This window comes from Dermacentor silvarum, chromosome 2 (assembly GCF_013339745.2).
Source record: "Dermacentor silvarum isolate Dsil-2018 chromosome 2, BIME_Dsil_1.4, whole genome shotgun sequence".
Taxonomy (NCBI): domain Eukaryota; kingdom Metazoa; phylum Arthropoda; class Arachnida; order Ixodida; family Ixodidae; genus Dermacentor; species Dermacentor silvarum.
Genome location: NC_051155.1, coordinates 247988259 through 248004367, shown reverse-complemented (window position 1 = coordinate 248004367; position 16109 = coordinate 247988259). Strand labels below are relative to the sequence as shown.

The 16109-nt window shown below is 42.1% G+C and overlaps 3 protein-coding genes across 3 annotated transcripts in view; 1 reads left to right on the top strand and 2 right to left on the bottom strand.

Moving 5' to 3' along the window:
- Positions 1-1332, bottom strand: part of LOC119443073 (serine/threonine-protein kinase 26) — a 133437-nt gene extending 132105 nt beyond the window's left edge. The window contains exon 1 of the mRNA XM_037708221.2: positions 770-1332. Within this exon, the coding sequence (XP_037564149.1) occupies positions 770-784 (15 nt within the window). The 5' untranslated portion in view covers positions 785-1332. The remainder of the gene's footprint in view (positions 1-769) is intronic.
- Positions 1333-1586: 254 nt separating this feature from the next.
- On the top strand, positions 1587-3951 carry LOC119443072 (conserved oligomeric Golgi complex subunit 7-like). Its single transcript, XM_037708216.2, is given in 2 exon segments — positions 1587-2740; positions 2743-3951. Coding segments are annotated over 2 exon segments (2241 nt in total). The 5' UTR covers positions 1587-1662; the 3' UTR covers positions 3906-3951.
- A 5633-nt stretch (positions 3952-9584) lies between these two features.
- The window catches only part of LOC119443070 (late secretory pathway protein AVL9 homolog), a 34566-nt gene continuing 28041 nt past the window's right edge, over positions 9585-16109 (bottom strand). Inside the window, exons 15-17 of the mRNA XM_037708214.2 lie at positions 15414-15467; positions 12361-12452; positions 9585-11232 (exon numbers count right to left, since the gene is read on the bottom strand). Of these exons, the coding sequence (XP_037564142.1) occupies positions 11087-11232; positions 12361-12452; positions 15414-15467 (292 nt within the window). The 3' untranslated portion in view covers positions 9585-11086. The remainder of the gene's footprint in view (positions 11233-12360; positions 12453-15413; positions 15468-16109) is intronic.

Sequence of the window (16109 nt, the reverse complement as noted above, 5' to 3'; positions counted from 1 at the left end):
ACATGAGTATCGCGGATACTGGCCATGCTGTGTGACCAACCTAGCGCATAGAAAATGCTACTACAAAGTACATATTCTTTAACTCCTCTCAGTCGGCACTCATATCCGGGGAAGAGTGTGAACGCAACAGAAGCCGCCCCGTAACCATCCGTAAAAACTTCCGCCATATCACCACCACCCAACATAATCTAGAGCTTGGATTAGAAAAAAAAAAAAAAAAACACACATCTATCTGCCCTAACTCTGCACCAATAGAGCCAACGACTGACTTCTGCCCGCCACCATCTCTACCATCTGTGACAAGACCATCACGTTTGCACATTCATGTCTCTCCGAAACGCCACAGGGTTTTGCCGAGAGTGTATAATAATCCTCAGGGATCACAAATCACGCACAGCTTTCTCTGCCTCGGCCAAGCTAAGCCATAGCCTGGGAGGCCTTCCGAGAGCGCTGGAACGGTGTCATCGGAAGCGACCGAAGGCAGGTGCGACGGGGCACCGGCGCGATGCAGCACTCGCGATATATCGGCGCACGCGTAATTCAGAAAGTGCGCTTCCCGGTATCACGGAGGCCGGTTGTGAAACTGTCCATACCATTAATACTTACGACGCAGCGCGCAAAGCTATTAAGCAACTTAAGTAGCTAAGATGAGCGGTGGAATTCGCTGCCAACGTTACCAAGCGCCTCAACACGACAGGGCGAGCAGCCAGACAGTGGAGGAAGCTGAAATCAGAAAACTATAATAAATAAGCAGACGAACTGCACTCACCTCGTTGAACGCCATGTCGGTGTTAAGAGTCGCGTAGACACATCGACGAACCCGTGCCCCTAGGTTCCAGAGGTCATTTGCGAGGGAGCGTCGGCACAGACACAGGCCCACCTGAGCGACCCCAAGAGATTTCACCTGGAGAGTCAGTCACTCCTACCGAGCACTCCGCAAATCCCTGCTGCGTCCGTTCGTGGCCAACTGTTGCGCTGAGGTGTCACACCACAATTCGGGCACTGCAGTGACGTCCGCTTCGACTGTTCCCGCGTCTTGACAGAAGGTAGAATCGATGCGACGCGAAAGAAAACGTGAAGATGCGGGCACCGATAAGCCTAACAAAATATACGCGATTACCCGGCAGCCGCAGTGGAGCTGCGATTCGAAGCTTCCACTGTCAATAACGGCTGAAAGGGTCAGCCGCACTAGGACATGAGCACTTACGCGCTCCCGTCACTGTGGTTCATGGCGCACACAACAGAAGACAATAAAAGCACTTAGCTCCACTCAACAAACCGCATCACATCGTATGAAATCCGCCAGACGCCATGACAGCAAAGTTTCCATTAAGCGCATGAATACAGCAATGGCGCCGGAAATTGGGTGCGCAACAATCCGCAAAACGCCGGAACCGGTTAGCTGTCTGCTCTCAACAAAGTAGTTCTTAACGTTTTCGGTAGGTTCTTGGTAAATGTGCAAATCTTTCTACCAATTATAGTAAAATAAATTAAAATATTATTTTGAAAATTACTAATTGATGCTTCTTGTATTTGCCCCCTTACAAAATGGTGGCCCCACAGCGGTACGGTACGGCGGCATGCGTATCTGCGGCTTGTAGAGCGAATGCTGTTGTAAACAAATCTTGACGTGGAGCTTGGTGTGTTATAGATTGTTGAAGTATGAACCTTTCGGCGTTTTCTAATGAGAACTTTGACGCCAAAGAGTGGATCAATAATGCCTTCCAGGCGCCAGAAGCTAAAGAAAATAAGGAAGCATACGCGTCTGAAGTGGCATTCAAGCTTCAACTGTTCATTCAAGAGATGAACAGCGCTTTGGAGGAAACCGCCCAACAAGTGCAACAGAATCTACCAAGGGTGCTACGTGAGGTAGAGACAATGCAACAAGAAGCGGCGTTGCTAAAATTGCAGATGGCTGCTGTGCAGAAGGAAATTGCTAAGGTAGAGCAAGATTCGTCGACATCAATGAGAACCCTTCTTGAACTGGACACGATCAAGCTGCGGATGATGGATGCCAATCAGGCACTGAGAGAAGCCGACAATTGGACGACTCTCTCAGCTGACGTCGACCAGGTATTCCAGAGTGGCGACGTGCAGGCGATCACGGAGAGGCTTGTGGGTCTCCAGACAAGCTTAGAGATACTTGTGGATGTTCCTGATTACGAGCAACGCTTGCAAAAGCTAGAATCGCTCAAGAACCAACTGGAGGCCATGCTGAGCCCGCTCTTGGTACAGGCATTTACGACACAATCGATCGAAGCTGCTAAGTCTTACGTGCGCATTTTTTCCGATATAAAACGAATGCAGCAGCTACTAAAATATTACCACAACTGTCACAGAAACAAGCTTGTCGACGCTTGGCGCAAGATCGTCGACAGCGAGGTCGATGACACGTTTCTTGAATGGCTGAACAACTTCTACGACGTTCTCGTAGCGTCGTGGCACTCCCAGGTGACGTGGTGCAATCAGGTGTTCTCTGAACCGCCAGCCGTATTCATCCTGTCGGATGTCGTTGTCGATGCCATCTCAAACCTGGACCCCCGTTTGCAGTTCTGTTTAGAGGCCGCTATGAAACAGCAGAACAGCTCCACAGTTTATTTAACTGAAGTGCTTCAAGTCTCTGAGCAGCTTTGTAAAAGTCTTGCTCACTCCATATCAACTGCCAACCCGGACTTCATGTCCAGCCCTCATGTCGTGGCATTGATGAAATCTGTATTCTCCATGTTTCATACCCACCTCGAAATTATGACAAATTAGAAGAAAAGTGCTTGCTGGGAGAATTGTCGCTTATACCAACACAGAGCGATGACATTCGAGATTCTGTAACCCTGTTGTCAGATTCAGTTTTCAAGGTGTTTGGACTGGCAAAGGAAGCCGAGAAACGCTGCAGCAGTCTTCTTCATGGGTGTTCATATCCAGAACTGTTGAAGTCCATAAAGGCGCTTTTCCGAGCTTACTTGGAGCGTTGCCATGCTGTACTGCTGCAGTTGAAGTCTTCATCAAAGCAAGATGAATTGGACAGTTGGACAATGTTTCAGTATGCCCTGAAGTGCATGCAGACAGCAGGTGAAATCTCAATCCAACTTGCTGCTTTCGATAAGAGCATAACGGCAAACATCAAAACTGCACTGAAACAACTCCACATTCAAAAAAGCACATTTAATGGGTCTGATGAAGGCACTGATGACATGAAGAGTAACATTCTGAATGACCATGTCGCACTGCTGCTGCCATCCGTCATGCAGCGCAGTTTGAGGGACTTTGCTACGCAAGTGCACCTCGAAGACTTTGTTGCATTCCCAGAAAGCATGCGGGCCATTGCAAAACTATGCACAGAGTTCACCAAATTCACATTCGACACTGTCTTTGCAGAAGTGCAGCGCCACTTCAGCGGTGTGCCTTCCCTGAAAGTGTGGTCCTTAGAGAACCCAGATGGTGTTCTGACAACAGACTTGCCGGCATTCAGCATTTCCCCCATGGAGTACATCACACAGATCGGCCAGTACCTGCTAACCATACCACAGCACATTGAGCCGTTCATTGTTGAAGAGAATGAAGCTTTGTCAACTGCGTTAAAACACAGCAATCTTCCTCATGTAATTGAAGGTATCAGCACTGACCACGTTGCAGACTACCTGTTGGGCTGTGTGGCCCAGGCCACAATGTACACGTACATTGACACAGTGATGCAGATCGAGAGGTTGACACGGCAAGCATCGGCACAACTGGCTACTGATATCAGTTACCTGTGCAATGTGTTGGATGACCTTGGTTTACCTCCGCTAGAGAGTCTTCAGCAATTAGTCGCCCTTCTAAAAAGCCCACCCGAAAAGTTTGCAGCTGCTGCAGTTGGAAAACCTAGTCAGCTAGTACAAACAGTGCGTATGATAAGAGGAATACGGTGAACTCGGCTAGGGTGTTTTCTTATCGAATTAAACACTTCTCTGCTTATGTGTGTGTCCCTTGTCTTCCATGTGTTTATTTGCTGTGTGCAAGTGTTTGTGTGCAAGAGATTGTCTGGAAAGGAGACATCTAAATAGAAAACAGAAATTGTGGTTGGTGCTAAGTGCGGCACAAAAGCTGAAAATGAAAGATGTAATGGTAATTTACATGTCAATGACATAAATGCAATACCAAAAGATACAAGCTTCAGTTGTGGTACCCATGAAAAAAAAAATGCAACAAACACTTGCCCCAGATGTCTTGCATAACCGTGTATGACAGCCATGCATACCAGAGGAAAAAAGCTTCATGGGCTACTCACACCAACAAACTGATCTTTCTTCTAGCAAAAAATAGACGTGCAATCTGCACTCGGCAGTTGCAAATTTACACTGTAACTCCTATATTAAGGGTGCAAGGCTTTCTAACAGTTCCTGTGAACCATAAACTATCTTTTCCTCAATAGTGCACCGGCAGGCCTCTTAGATTTGTTGTCCCGGACTGCCCAGCAATGTCCAAACCGCTGCTTTCAGCCAATCAATGTGCGTATGCAGCATCTCGGATAGTCTTGGGCAGTCTGAGAGAACAAATCAAAAAAGCTCATTGTTTTAAATGGATGTCGAAGAGCAACAGTGACGGTTAAGTCTGGTCAATGCTGATTTGCCTTCATTCGGCCGAAGAAGACTGCTTACTAGCAGAGAAAAAAAGCTCCTCTTCTTTATTGTCACGCCGGCACTGCAGTGTAGCATCGTAGATTTCATGTATTGTAGTGACCTTGAGCAACACAGATGAATAAAAACAAAGCTATTCTTAAAAAGAATAGTAAACTGAGCAAGTTGGTACTGGCTCATGTTTTACGGGTAGTGCTATAACTGACACGCTACAAAAGAAGGAGGCAATATGACTGAAAAAGCACTGACTTTCAACTGATATTTATTAAGAGTGAGCCTGTGCCTACAACTCAAAGTCACTGTTCCTAGAATAGTAGAAGTTAGCCAAGTTCTCCGCTGGCATCCAACTGCCCTCTAAGCACTGTTTACCACTTCTCCTCTTCTGTGGCCCAGACACAGTGTCATCTCATTAGGTGAGCTCCTCGCGTGATGCCTTGTGTACGTGCAATGCTGGCAGGTGAGCCCAGCCGCTCATGCCGCCATACACGCTGCTTGTTGAACTGCTGCACAGTAATATGCTTACCATGTCAAGTGAAGAGCAAAGGACATGCTACTTCAGTGTAACCAAGTCACCGCGGCAATACTTTCATATATACACCTGTTTTGGTCGGAAACAGTTTTAGAAATAAATTAGGTTCAGTATTTGATTCCTCCAGAGTGCAATGTAATCATTGCTGATCAGCAAACTATTAACTAGGGGCATTTGAATAGTGAAATTGCTTAATAAAATCAAATACAAATATTCTAGAAAAGTGACATTTGAATATGAAATCAAATATACATTATTTTCTTACTTTTATAAACAAAATGAAATATAAAGTTTGTGTGCAGTCCATCTGACAAAAAAAAAACAACTTCTTTTACATTATTTCATACATGCATGTAATACCATTTGCAACCAGAAGACTGTTCAAGAGAGGAGCTGGTAAATGATAAACGAGCACTTTAGTTATCTCAATCCCGCACCGACAATGACAGTAATAAGATAAAGTGGACAGCAGGTCGCCAGATACAAGTGGCGGTGTGTTTGTTGAAGGTGAGAAATACGTATGATATACACCACTGCACATTGTTTTAAAGGAATATAAATATGGTTAGACTGGTTAAATATTATATTGCTTTGCATAAATGAAAACATGGAAATTTGAATATAGGGTGTCTAAAAGCAAGGGATACTCAGTAAATGACTGGAAATTGTTGAGCAGAAGCTATCCATTCCGTGCATTCGCCAGGAAGTGGAGCCTCTGCTCAACAACCACTGCTCTCCTGCAGTCAAATAATTCGGAACAGCCCTCACTTGCGTAGATCTCTTCTCTTGAGACTCCAATAAGTGTTGTTATGCCTTGTACATTGGAATCTCGTTTATATGATTCTGCATAATACATCTTTTCGGGATAATACTTGTTTTTTTTCGTATATACTATTTTTTTCCTTATATACGATTATTTTTCAGATAATACGACTTTCGGATGACATGTTTTATTTTCCTGTTCCCGTGAAGATCGTATCAACGAGATTCCACTGCATTCGAACAGAAGCAAATATTCAACAACATTGGATAGTCAATTCTCGAATTGAATACAAATCAAATAGCAAGGGCTGTTTGATTAAATAGCAAGGGCTATTTCATTCATATTCAAAATTTTGAATATTCAGACATCCCTACTATTAACTAATACTAAACACACTCCAAAGCTTGTGACATTACGAGGATCTAGCACGAGAACTTTGAACCTGTCTTTTGTTTTTTTAGTATTTCCTGGCTCGCAAAGACTTTGCTCATGGTAAGAACAACATTTGTGGTATTACAGAAGCGTTAATTTACCAATCCAGGTTAATCTAACAATCCTCCTCAGTGCCACTTTAAAGCATATGAAAGCTGTCTCGAACAAAACAATATCCTGGACAATTCATGGTCACTAGCGTTCATTGCAAGTTTGAAGCCAAATGTCTTGTTGAGTGACTGGTTGCAAGCTTAGCATCAACGTACTGAAATTGCCACACACTGGCAACAGCAGCAGTGGCCTTTACAGTTGGCAATAAACTGTACACTTCATCACTGCGTGCAACTATGTTACCAAGACTCAAAACTAACATTTCCCAATAGTTGGTTGTAAGCACAGTTTTAGTACACTACTGACAAATTCTCGCCATCGTCTTTGCCGTTGATGCGGTGGCCCATATGAATTCTTCAATAGGCTAGATAGATGATATAATATTGAAATGCCAGAGTTGCTCTCACCAAACTTGTTCTTGATTTATTTGTCAGAATTTTGGCAATTGCAGAGTGCAAGGAACAGTCATAAAACATTTCAATTACAGTGTATGCCTTTTATCCTAAATCATTAAAACCTGCAGAATGATATTAGGGCTCAAAATCTAAAAGTGATGCAATTTCATTGGTATTGGCACCAATGCTCTTTACAGATCTAATATTTCACTAGGCGCAGACTAATGCTGATGGTTTCCAGTCAGTCTCATCTCATGTAATGTCGAGGTGTGCCGCCTGCAACGCCACTGGCAGCGTTCATGGCGCTAGTGTTCTCAGATGCCTGGTAGCTGCCAGGGCGCTGCTCCTGCCAAACAGTAGTTACCTTGCGTCAGGAATTTTTTTCGGGGGGGTCACTTGCTGAAGGCCTTGACTATTTACGCAAAGCACCTATTTTTCAGTAATTATTTTCGGTAACAATCGCAGTATGAAAATTATGTTACTTTTTAAATGCTATTTTAATAATAGTTTTATATTTTTAGTTTTCAGATGAATCTTCCTAATAGTATAATATTTTTATACGGACGATTCATCTCAATACATTTCATTATTAAAAATAAGACAGCGTTACTCGGAGCCAAAAATAAAAAGATGGTCGGCCGATATACTCAGCGCCATAGGACATGGGCACGGAAAGATCTGCTCAGTCTTGCACATGGTGAGCAGCTGTTGACAAGTTTCTTTGCATAGCGGGGTGGTGGGAGCTTTGCTGGAGAACACCCTCCCTTCAAAAAATTATGTGTGGCTCTGCTATCGCAAACACCAGAGAGCGGCGGAGCTGGGGAAAGCCTAAAGTAGCTAAGATTAGCAATGTCTCGCTTCAGTCTTTCGGAAGCGACGAGTGTCCAATTCTCTATTTGAAACCTGCCGAGCCGCCACCAAAGGCGTCAGCTGCAGTCACGGTACAGTGCCTAGAATATACTTACACCGGGCGCATTCGGTGTTGGTAGCAGCTCTACGCGTCCAACTACCACCTGCCTCACTCCTCCTCTCCACCTCGCATCCACTATGTTGCGCGATGCTATTTTTATACTCTGCTTTCAATCTCTCTCAGCTGCGGGTGACGGAACAATCTTTATAGCGTGGTTCTAACAGCTCTCCTGTAATTTGGCTGTGGGCCTGCCTAGCGTGCTGCTTCAAACCATGTCCACCTAGATACAACACTGTTCGAGGAGCGTAGTGGTATACTTTGCTATCACTGTCTAGCTTCAGGCAAAATTGTCAACTTTTTTCCTTCGTCTATTGCTTCTCATCGACTTCCTGCCCATCAGGAGTAATTATTTTCCCTTCAACTCTTTCACCATCGCATTTTTGTCTTTTCAATTTCTAAGATACTTTTCACTTTTGGGTGACATAGCTCCAATGCAATGCCTAATTAGACCAATTAGCCTTTTACCTAGTAGCTCAGCCACGGTGGCCACTGAAAGTCATCTGCAGCCACTGAAAGTAATGTTATCAAAAGTTATACATTCAGAATAAGGCACCATATTCAAGGTCCGTGAATACATAGTACCCAATAAATAATGCCGTGGTTCAGCAACTATGAGGCATCAATATCTAATTAACCACCTCCAATTGCAAGAGAAACAAAATACTACATGTGGAACTTGCAGTTCTCGTGTAAGTGAACTTTGAGCTTTTTTTCTTCCCTGATGAAAATGTGAGTGTGGTGATTGTACTGTTTGTTGTAAACTTCATCACTGATACAAATTTAGTTTGATCTTGCATCAACATAACCTTTATTACGATCTTTGTTCAAAAAAAAAAAAAGGAAACAAGAAATAACTTGGACAACCCAAGAGAAACAGCGGCCATGGTCTGAGTAATGACAAATTGCCATATTACCAAACAGCTGTGATTTAATGCTGGCAGAACTGACTCACATCTGTAATACAGTTCAGCATACCAGCAACCATTATGGAAACTCACACAGCAAAAACAGAAAGCACAGAGCTGTGAAAGTAAAGTGTTGCACCTGAGCCAAAATGGTGTGCTTACATCTGTCAAACATATGTATCACATGGTGCACTTCAGACTAGACAAAACTTATCACATTTTGCAACTTAACTGTCTACTTGAGACCTTTATGTTGGACAACCTCACTATACAGAGAGCTATAAGGTTGCCCGAGGAACACAAGGTTGCCCGAGGAGCCCAACGCAGACATTTGGGAAACAAATGTTTCACTAATGTAAAAGCTTTAGCTTGAGCCTTTCCCCGTTCGAATACATGCAAAATGCAAAAACTACTTTATTGCTAAGCACCAGTTGAATGATATGGACAAAATTTGTTAAATTAAATTGAAAGAAAAAGGATTAAGAGTCGAATACTAGTGAATGATGCCTGTAGAATTTTTATTTATGTTTCTTTATATTTAATAAAGCTAACACATTGCAGTTGAAGAAGTTGACAAAGCTAGTTTAGAACTTAATATACTTAAGCAACAAAAACAGATATAGAATAATGTGCTACTGCTAGAGAGTTAAAAGTGGATGAAGCCACGTCCATACACTACGATTTATATGTAATTTATTACTTAAATTTTATTAACTTCAAAAATGCTACACCCACAATATACCAGTAACAGTAGAAAGCCATTTGTCGTACATCCAATTTGCCCATTTTAGACATTTTAATAATTTACAGAAATGCTATATCTGTTTCTGTTGCTGAGTTATTGAGTTAAGAACCTAATACTGCAGTTTTGTATTTCCTATTTTTTTTTTTTTTGTCAGCCAACTTTCATGAGATAAATAAAGGTCTAAATAAAAATTCTAAGACTAACAATGAGAAACTTTGAATATTTGAATATTTCACTGAACTCTGTCTACAATTTGTCCAATAAGTGAATTTCTGTTTCACATGCACTTGAATAAGAAAACAGAAGTTGGCACCAAGCTAAAGCTTCTTGTTAAAAAATATTGTCAATGTAAATAAGGAGTTTTTGCCAAATTTCTCAAAGCCACTGACAAAATGATTAAACTTGCTGGCAATCTGTGCATTGGGGTCTCTGCAGAACTTTTGTTGCTCTAAAGCCTCACAGCTTTTGAAAGGCACACTGCTCTTTCTTTTCCTGAATCTTGTCATTTTTCATGTGGCTTCCAGAATTTTGGCAAAGACTTTACTCTGAAAGCAAGGCATTAAAAAAAAAGCCAACAGCCATGACCTCTACATCATCAGCTCTCCTTGTTGAGTCTCTCATTAGTGATTTCATTACTCGTGATTCATTCTGCAAACTCATTATTCCTATAATACTTGTGATCTACAATGAAATGAAAATTAGTAAACTTATGCACACATGTCACATAATGTGAGTGTTAGTTTTTCAACTTGTCCTAAAGTGCCACCATAGCCCCCCCCCCCAAAAAAAAAGAAATGAACTGTGACAAAATATGGGCCCTGGTCCATTTCTTTTTGAAAAATTTTGCGTCACAAATATTTGTGAATTTTAGGATTAGGCTGAAAAACGCTAAATGTGGAGTTTGTGAATAAAAATCTATTACAGTAATCACCAAATGGGACATTACAGAAAAACAAAATTTGCTACACATGCATTTCTTTCTTTTTTTAGTCACCAACAGACTTTAGCATGACTCATAGATGGGGCCATGTATAATTTTTCATGATACTGTACCAAAAGTCAGTTACAGCATCATCAACAAACGTAACACAAGCTGAAGAACGCCAGCAATGCACAAGACATTGATATAAACACAAGCATAATGCAACTGACAGCCTGCTTTCCCCTATAGGAGCTACTGCAGTTTAACCTCTCAACCTTTACAAAAATATATACACGAATAAAAAGAAATTAAAAAGAAAACACAAAGAGCATCATTTTGCATGTTAGTAGACCAGCCTATCAACACAGAGACAACATTGCGTCGACAAAATCTGAGTCGACAAAGACTCAGATCTTGTGGCATACACCGCACAGATGCAAAGTACGAGAGTATAGGATACATGACTGTCTTCCATGCTGCCACAGCTTTCTTTTTTTTCACTGCCCAACCTCTGTCGAGGTAAACGCATGTATGTACCACAGAGGTGCAAATAACTTTAAAAAGAAAAACAAAGCAGGAGCAGCTTGGCTACGAGTGTAGACATGAGGGCCACAAGTGTATGGCATGCATTCGATTAAAGCTCAGCTATTGTCTTAAAATAAATATCTCCAGTGCAGAAAAGAGTGCAAGGTGCAAATCAGTCATTCCTTGGGGCTTGACACTGTTTCGACACTCTCTTCTTTGGGCAACGTCGGAGGAACCGATTCGGTAGACGAGGAAGGCGTTGGTGGGCTGAAGTGGGACCACAGAGATGAGACAACTGATTTTGCAGATGTCAAAGCACCACCTGCACAAGCCAAGGGGCAAGAATAAAGCAACGCAACAAAATAAAAGTGAACTGGCGGACATGCACGTCGTAGACAGGATTTCTGTGAACTCAGCCGTGCGCTTTGTCATGTCGATGCATTTCAAGCAGAACATGGTCTTTATTATTTAAACAAAGACAAAGATGGCAGAAATTGCAGGTGTCTAAATTTCAGCCAATCAGAAGCTTTTCATATCAAGAACTCGACAAATGCCAACTCGGTGCTTCATAGATTGAGGTGCACACAAGAGTGAATCTGACCTATCTCTTTAGAAATCATGCGGTGTGTAGGTCAGCTTTCATTAAGAAGTCTTTTTTCTATGGTGCAATTTTCCGTTTCTGTCATATGTCTGCAGTTTTAAAACCACACATTTTGATTGTTCCTTTTCTATTTTCAGTAATTTTTTCTGCATAAAAGTGTGCTGCTTTCTTCAATATTCTTTAGTTGCATGTGTGCCATCTATTTGACCCGTTCTTCTCATGTCTTCAGTTTCCTGAACCAAGTCACATCATTCATTCCCAGGTGGACCTCTCTACCCATGAAATGATAAAGTCCATCGCCGCTTAGCATTGGTAATCTGACCAAGAGCCAGCATACTCAGCATGGCATGCACGAACTGCACCAAGGGGTGGCTAGGGCTGGCACACTCAGCCGAAAAGACTTGTGCTGCCACCCCATCTCAACGAGCTTACATATCGCCACTGAAAGAATATTGACACTGTTCAGTTTACAAAAATTAATTTGGTGTCCTCGAGCATTTGCGGTGAAGTGCCCTGTGCTGCGCATCAGCAAGAGATGAAATGGGTCGCTAAAGCTCTTGTCACGATAGTATAAAAATAGGTTATGGCAAAGAATGATGGCACGAGTCTTTCAAGCTGAAAACGCAATGTATGCACTCATTAATTCTGTTGGTACTATGTAGCTCCCCTTTACTGATGGAAAAAAACTTATTTAATAATCATTGTGAAATAAATAATGTGCCTTGCTGAAAATTTCTTGTATCCCCCCCTGTTACCTCTCTAACAAAAAGTCAGAGGCCATCCATGATGGCATGGATGATGGTCTCCACTGGTCAAGGACAACGAGTAGAAAGAGAATTTACTGCTTACCAACAACCTTGCCTGTTGTCTGTGCCATGGCTCTCCCTGTAGACACCACGGCCTGGTTGAGTTTGCGGCCCCTTTCCGAACTTTGGATGGAGCTACACATCGAAAACACAGACAAATGTAGGACAGCAGCAGACTGGGAACAAGCAGTCTGCTGGTTTCTGTAAGGCTAACATGATTGTCCGAATAATTTTGCCTAGACTTAGAGCCAGACTGCGTTTCTCTGTCTGTTTGACATGCACAGTTGTACTTCAAGTGTGTGTAGATTTCAAAACCATTATCATAAGACCATATCTGATCTTGCTGTAGTCGTTAATTATTGTTATCAAATTTTTTTTTCTTCATATTACATTCATATCACCTAAATCTTCATATGAAGTAGCAAGCCTTGCAAATAGCAGAGATATCTTCATAATTAGGGTTTCTCAATCTCCCTCACTCTAATTACCAAATAAGTTGAATCACTCGGTGAAAAATTATACTTGTGAGCAAATTACACTTTTCATGCATGAAAAAATATACAAAAAGCATTTAATGAGGCCCCTCTGACATAATGTTCACTATATTCACAATTGCTGCCCATGATCCCTCAAATACAAATAATATATTTTAAATAATAATAAATATTTTAGCATGGCCAAAACTAGAAGGTTATAAAACTGCAGCCAAAGCTGTTTCTAACAGTGTAAGTTTGGCAATGCATTGTTTGTGTCTGTGCAGTCATGTTAACAGTGATAAGGTAACAATATATATGTCAATAAGGAAAGGAGAAAACAGCTGTTCAACTTACTTGTGAAAGAGTCGACAAGTACAATTATTGACCAAGCAGAGCAAAACGTCACTATAATGAAGTTGAACGTAAGCCACACTTACTTCGTTAATATCTAATATTTCATTATACCAATTGTCCGCACTCATAGCCTGAATTGGCCAGTGGGTTAAGCCGAATAGTCAGTGGTAAGCCCGCTGCACACCTCCAAAGGATGGTGAAAGACAGCAGTTTCCTGGTGCATCTTCATAAGCTAAATGAAAGCAGCTGTTAACACTGATCCATCTTCGCTGTCGTAGTGCGCATTCAAGGTAACGGGTCTTACAGGGTTTTATGAGCGCGCTGGCAGAGTGTTTCAAGCCTCTGATTCCGTAAAGTGCTCGTTGCTTTACACAAGCAGATACTTTTATAAGCAGCAAGAAAGCATTCCCTTATACTGGCGTCCAGACGGCACAGCATGTACCGCATGTACAGTTAAATTCAATATGAGCTGCAACACGGTGCCCAGGGTATAAAGGGTCCCTCCCAAGACTGCATAGTGGTTCCAACATATAAACACTTGGTTTAATAAAAAGCTGTAATTGAAACAGTGTTTAGAATGCTCCAATTTTTCATACATCGGCCCCGCCATGTAGTCTTGGGAGCCTATTTGACCACGGGCACCACATTGCAGCTTATACTGAATGTGACTGTACCATCGTACTGCAAGCCACGTGCTCCGTCGACCAAGGTGCAGCATGTTGTATGCACCAGAGCACAGGAGTGTTATATAGAGGTGGCACAACACACATGTTCACTTTCGATATCAGCTACTTATTAAGCTTCTTGTGTATGTCTCAGTAGTATTGCAATAAAATAAGACAGCGTCTAGGCTGCAATTGGAGCACAGGTGTCTTTCTTGCAGCTGCTGCTCCTTGGGTCACAGACACTGGTGTGGAACATTAAAATAATGATGATGTAGAATTGTAGATGATTAAATGCAACTGCCAACATCCTCAAGTATTCCGCAATGTTGTCTGTCGGCAAGCTGGAGCCATTGGCTGGTCAGCATAATTGGGACGAACACGAGGAAAGAGTGGAATTGCATTTTCTTGCAACCGTGAACATGCTGACCACAGCCACACTGTTTTTCAGAAAAGTTATGGCCCAGCCACATACACACCTTCCTCCACAATCTGTTATCTCCTGTGAAACCATCTGATGCCTCTCTGACTACAATTTTCGAGGTCCTGGGCAACCATTTCTCACCAAACTTTCTGAAGCCATTGCAACCTACGAGCATACCTGTCAACTCCCCCGATTTGTTCGGGAGACTCCAGAATTTCAACCAATCCCCCAGATTGAATGAACACGGCCATAAATCTCCTGAAAAATGCCCCCCCCCCCCTCACCTCCCCTCCCCCAATAAATATGCATCATGCAGCAGAGCTGCATCATAATTGCCAATATACACTAGGTAGCTAGCTGAAGTCAGATTTAAATCCAAGCCATTTGTGTGGAGGCCTAACTCAGTTTGCTTCACATCAAGATATGCACTGAAGAGTGCACGTGAGGTAAAGGCCTAATACGCGCTGCATAATGTCCAATTCTCTTAGGTCAGCTTCGCCGCTGTACAGTGCCCTGTTATGCGGTGAAGCATATTAAGAGTGGAAAGGGCCACTGTCATGCACCGTCTGTGGTCACAGCACGAGTGCCGAGATATCTAATAACTTGACTGGCAGCCATTCAAAGCTGTTTCTGACATTGTTGTGACGAGTTGAGCCCTTTTTTGCACGCCTTGCACATCCTTTATATCAGGACCTAACGAGCTGTAGTACGCATTCTTTAATTATACCTCGTACTCTCCGACCACAGTACGAGCACCGAGACGTCTAACAACTATACTGGCAGCCATCCAGAGCTGTTTCTGGCATTGCATTGAAGCAGAGAAAAAAAAAAAAAACTCAAGACATTCTTTTTCTTTTGTCATTATTTGTCAAATTATAACTTAACACAACCACATATTCAAATTTCAGATTTATTATAGTAATGTTGTACATTTCTGAAAGTACAAGATAAGTAGCATAATAGTAGCACGATCCCAACTACACTTGATATTTTTTACATTTAATTTCTGCTGAGTGATTAAATGAAATGGAGCAGTAGATCCAGTGAGTAAAAACAGCAAATCATCAAATTAACATATAACATTGTTAGTACAAAACATTGAGCTAAAACAGTAAATCAGCACATAAAGTGTGCTTCAGACTAACTTCAAACATGCAAACATCTCTTTTCATCAACTTACTGAGAAATCCGCAACTTCATGTCAGCAACAGTCAGCTGGCCCTTGTAGTAATGACTATAAGAGAAAACAAATTAAAAGTGGTGCTAGAACTTCAAGGAATGTATGAAGCCATGTGAATGGACACTAAAAATGATCATTTACTTAACTAAAGTTTATAAAGACCAAATGAGGTGGCTGCATATGACTAGGACTTGCTGAAACACTATGTAGACATAATGTGGTGCAGATGTACTTGCTATAAATTGTTGCCTAACACATAAAGATAACAGTGTGCTCAAAGCTGATGAGTGTCGATTAAACATGAGCTTAGCCGTATAATTTCATTTTCATTTTTCTGTGTAATCGAGTGAACATTCAGAAATGCAATACCATGCTTCACTGGACAAAAATGGAGTAATCAAGACGCATTCAGCTAGTTCCATACGCTCGAGCAGTTGCATTCCAAAGCACTCCAACATTTTGAACAGAGTGAAATCTCACCAGGGTGAAGTGATGTGACATTGGCTATTGACATCATTTAGAGCAGTGTATTTTGGTAGTACTGGGGCCAAGCACTTTTCGAGGTTAGCGTTTATTTCTGGCACTCTCATTGCTCTGCAAAGCTAACAACAATGAGCAATCGGCTGCTCTGTTTGGATTGAGAATGGCTATGGATCTGGATGTGGATCTGACTTCTCCAAGACAAAGAAACCAGCC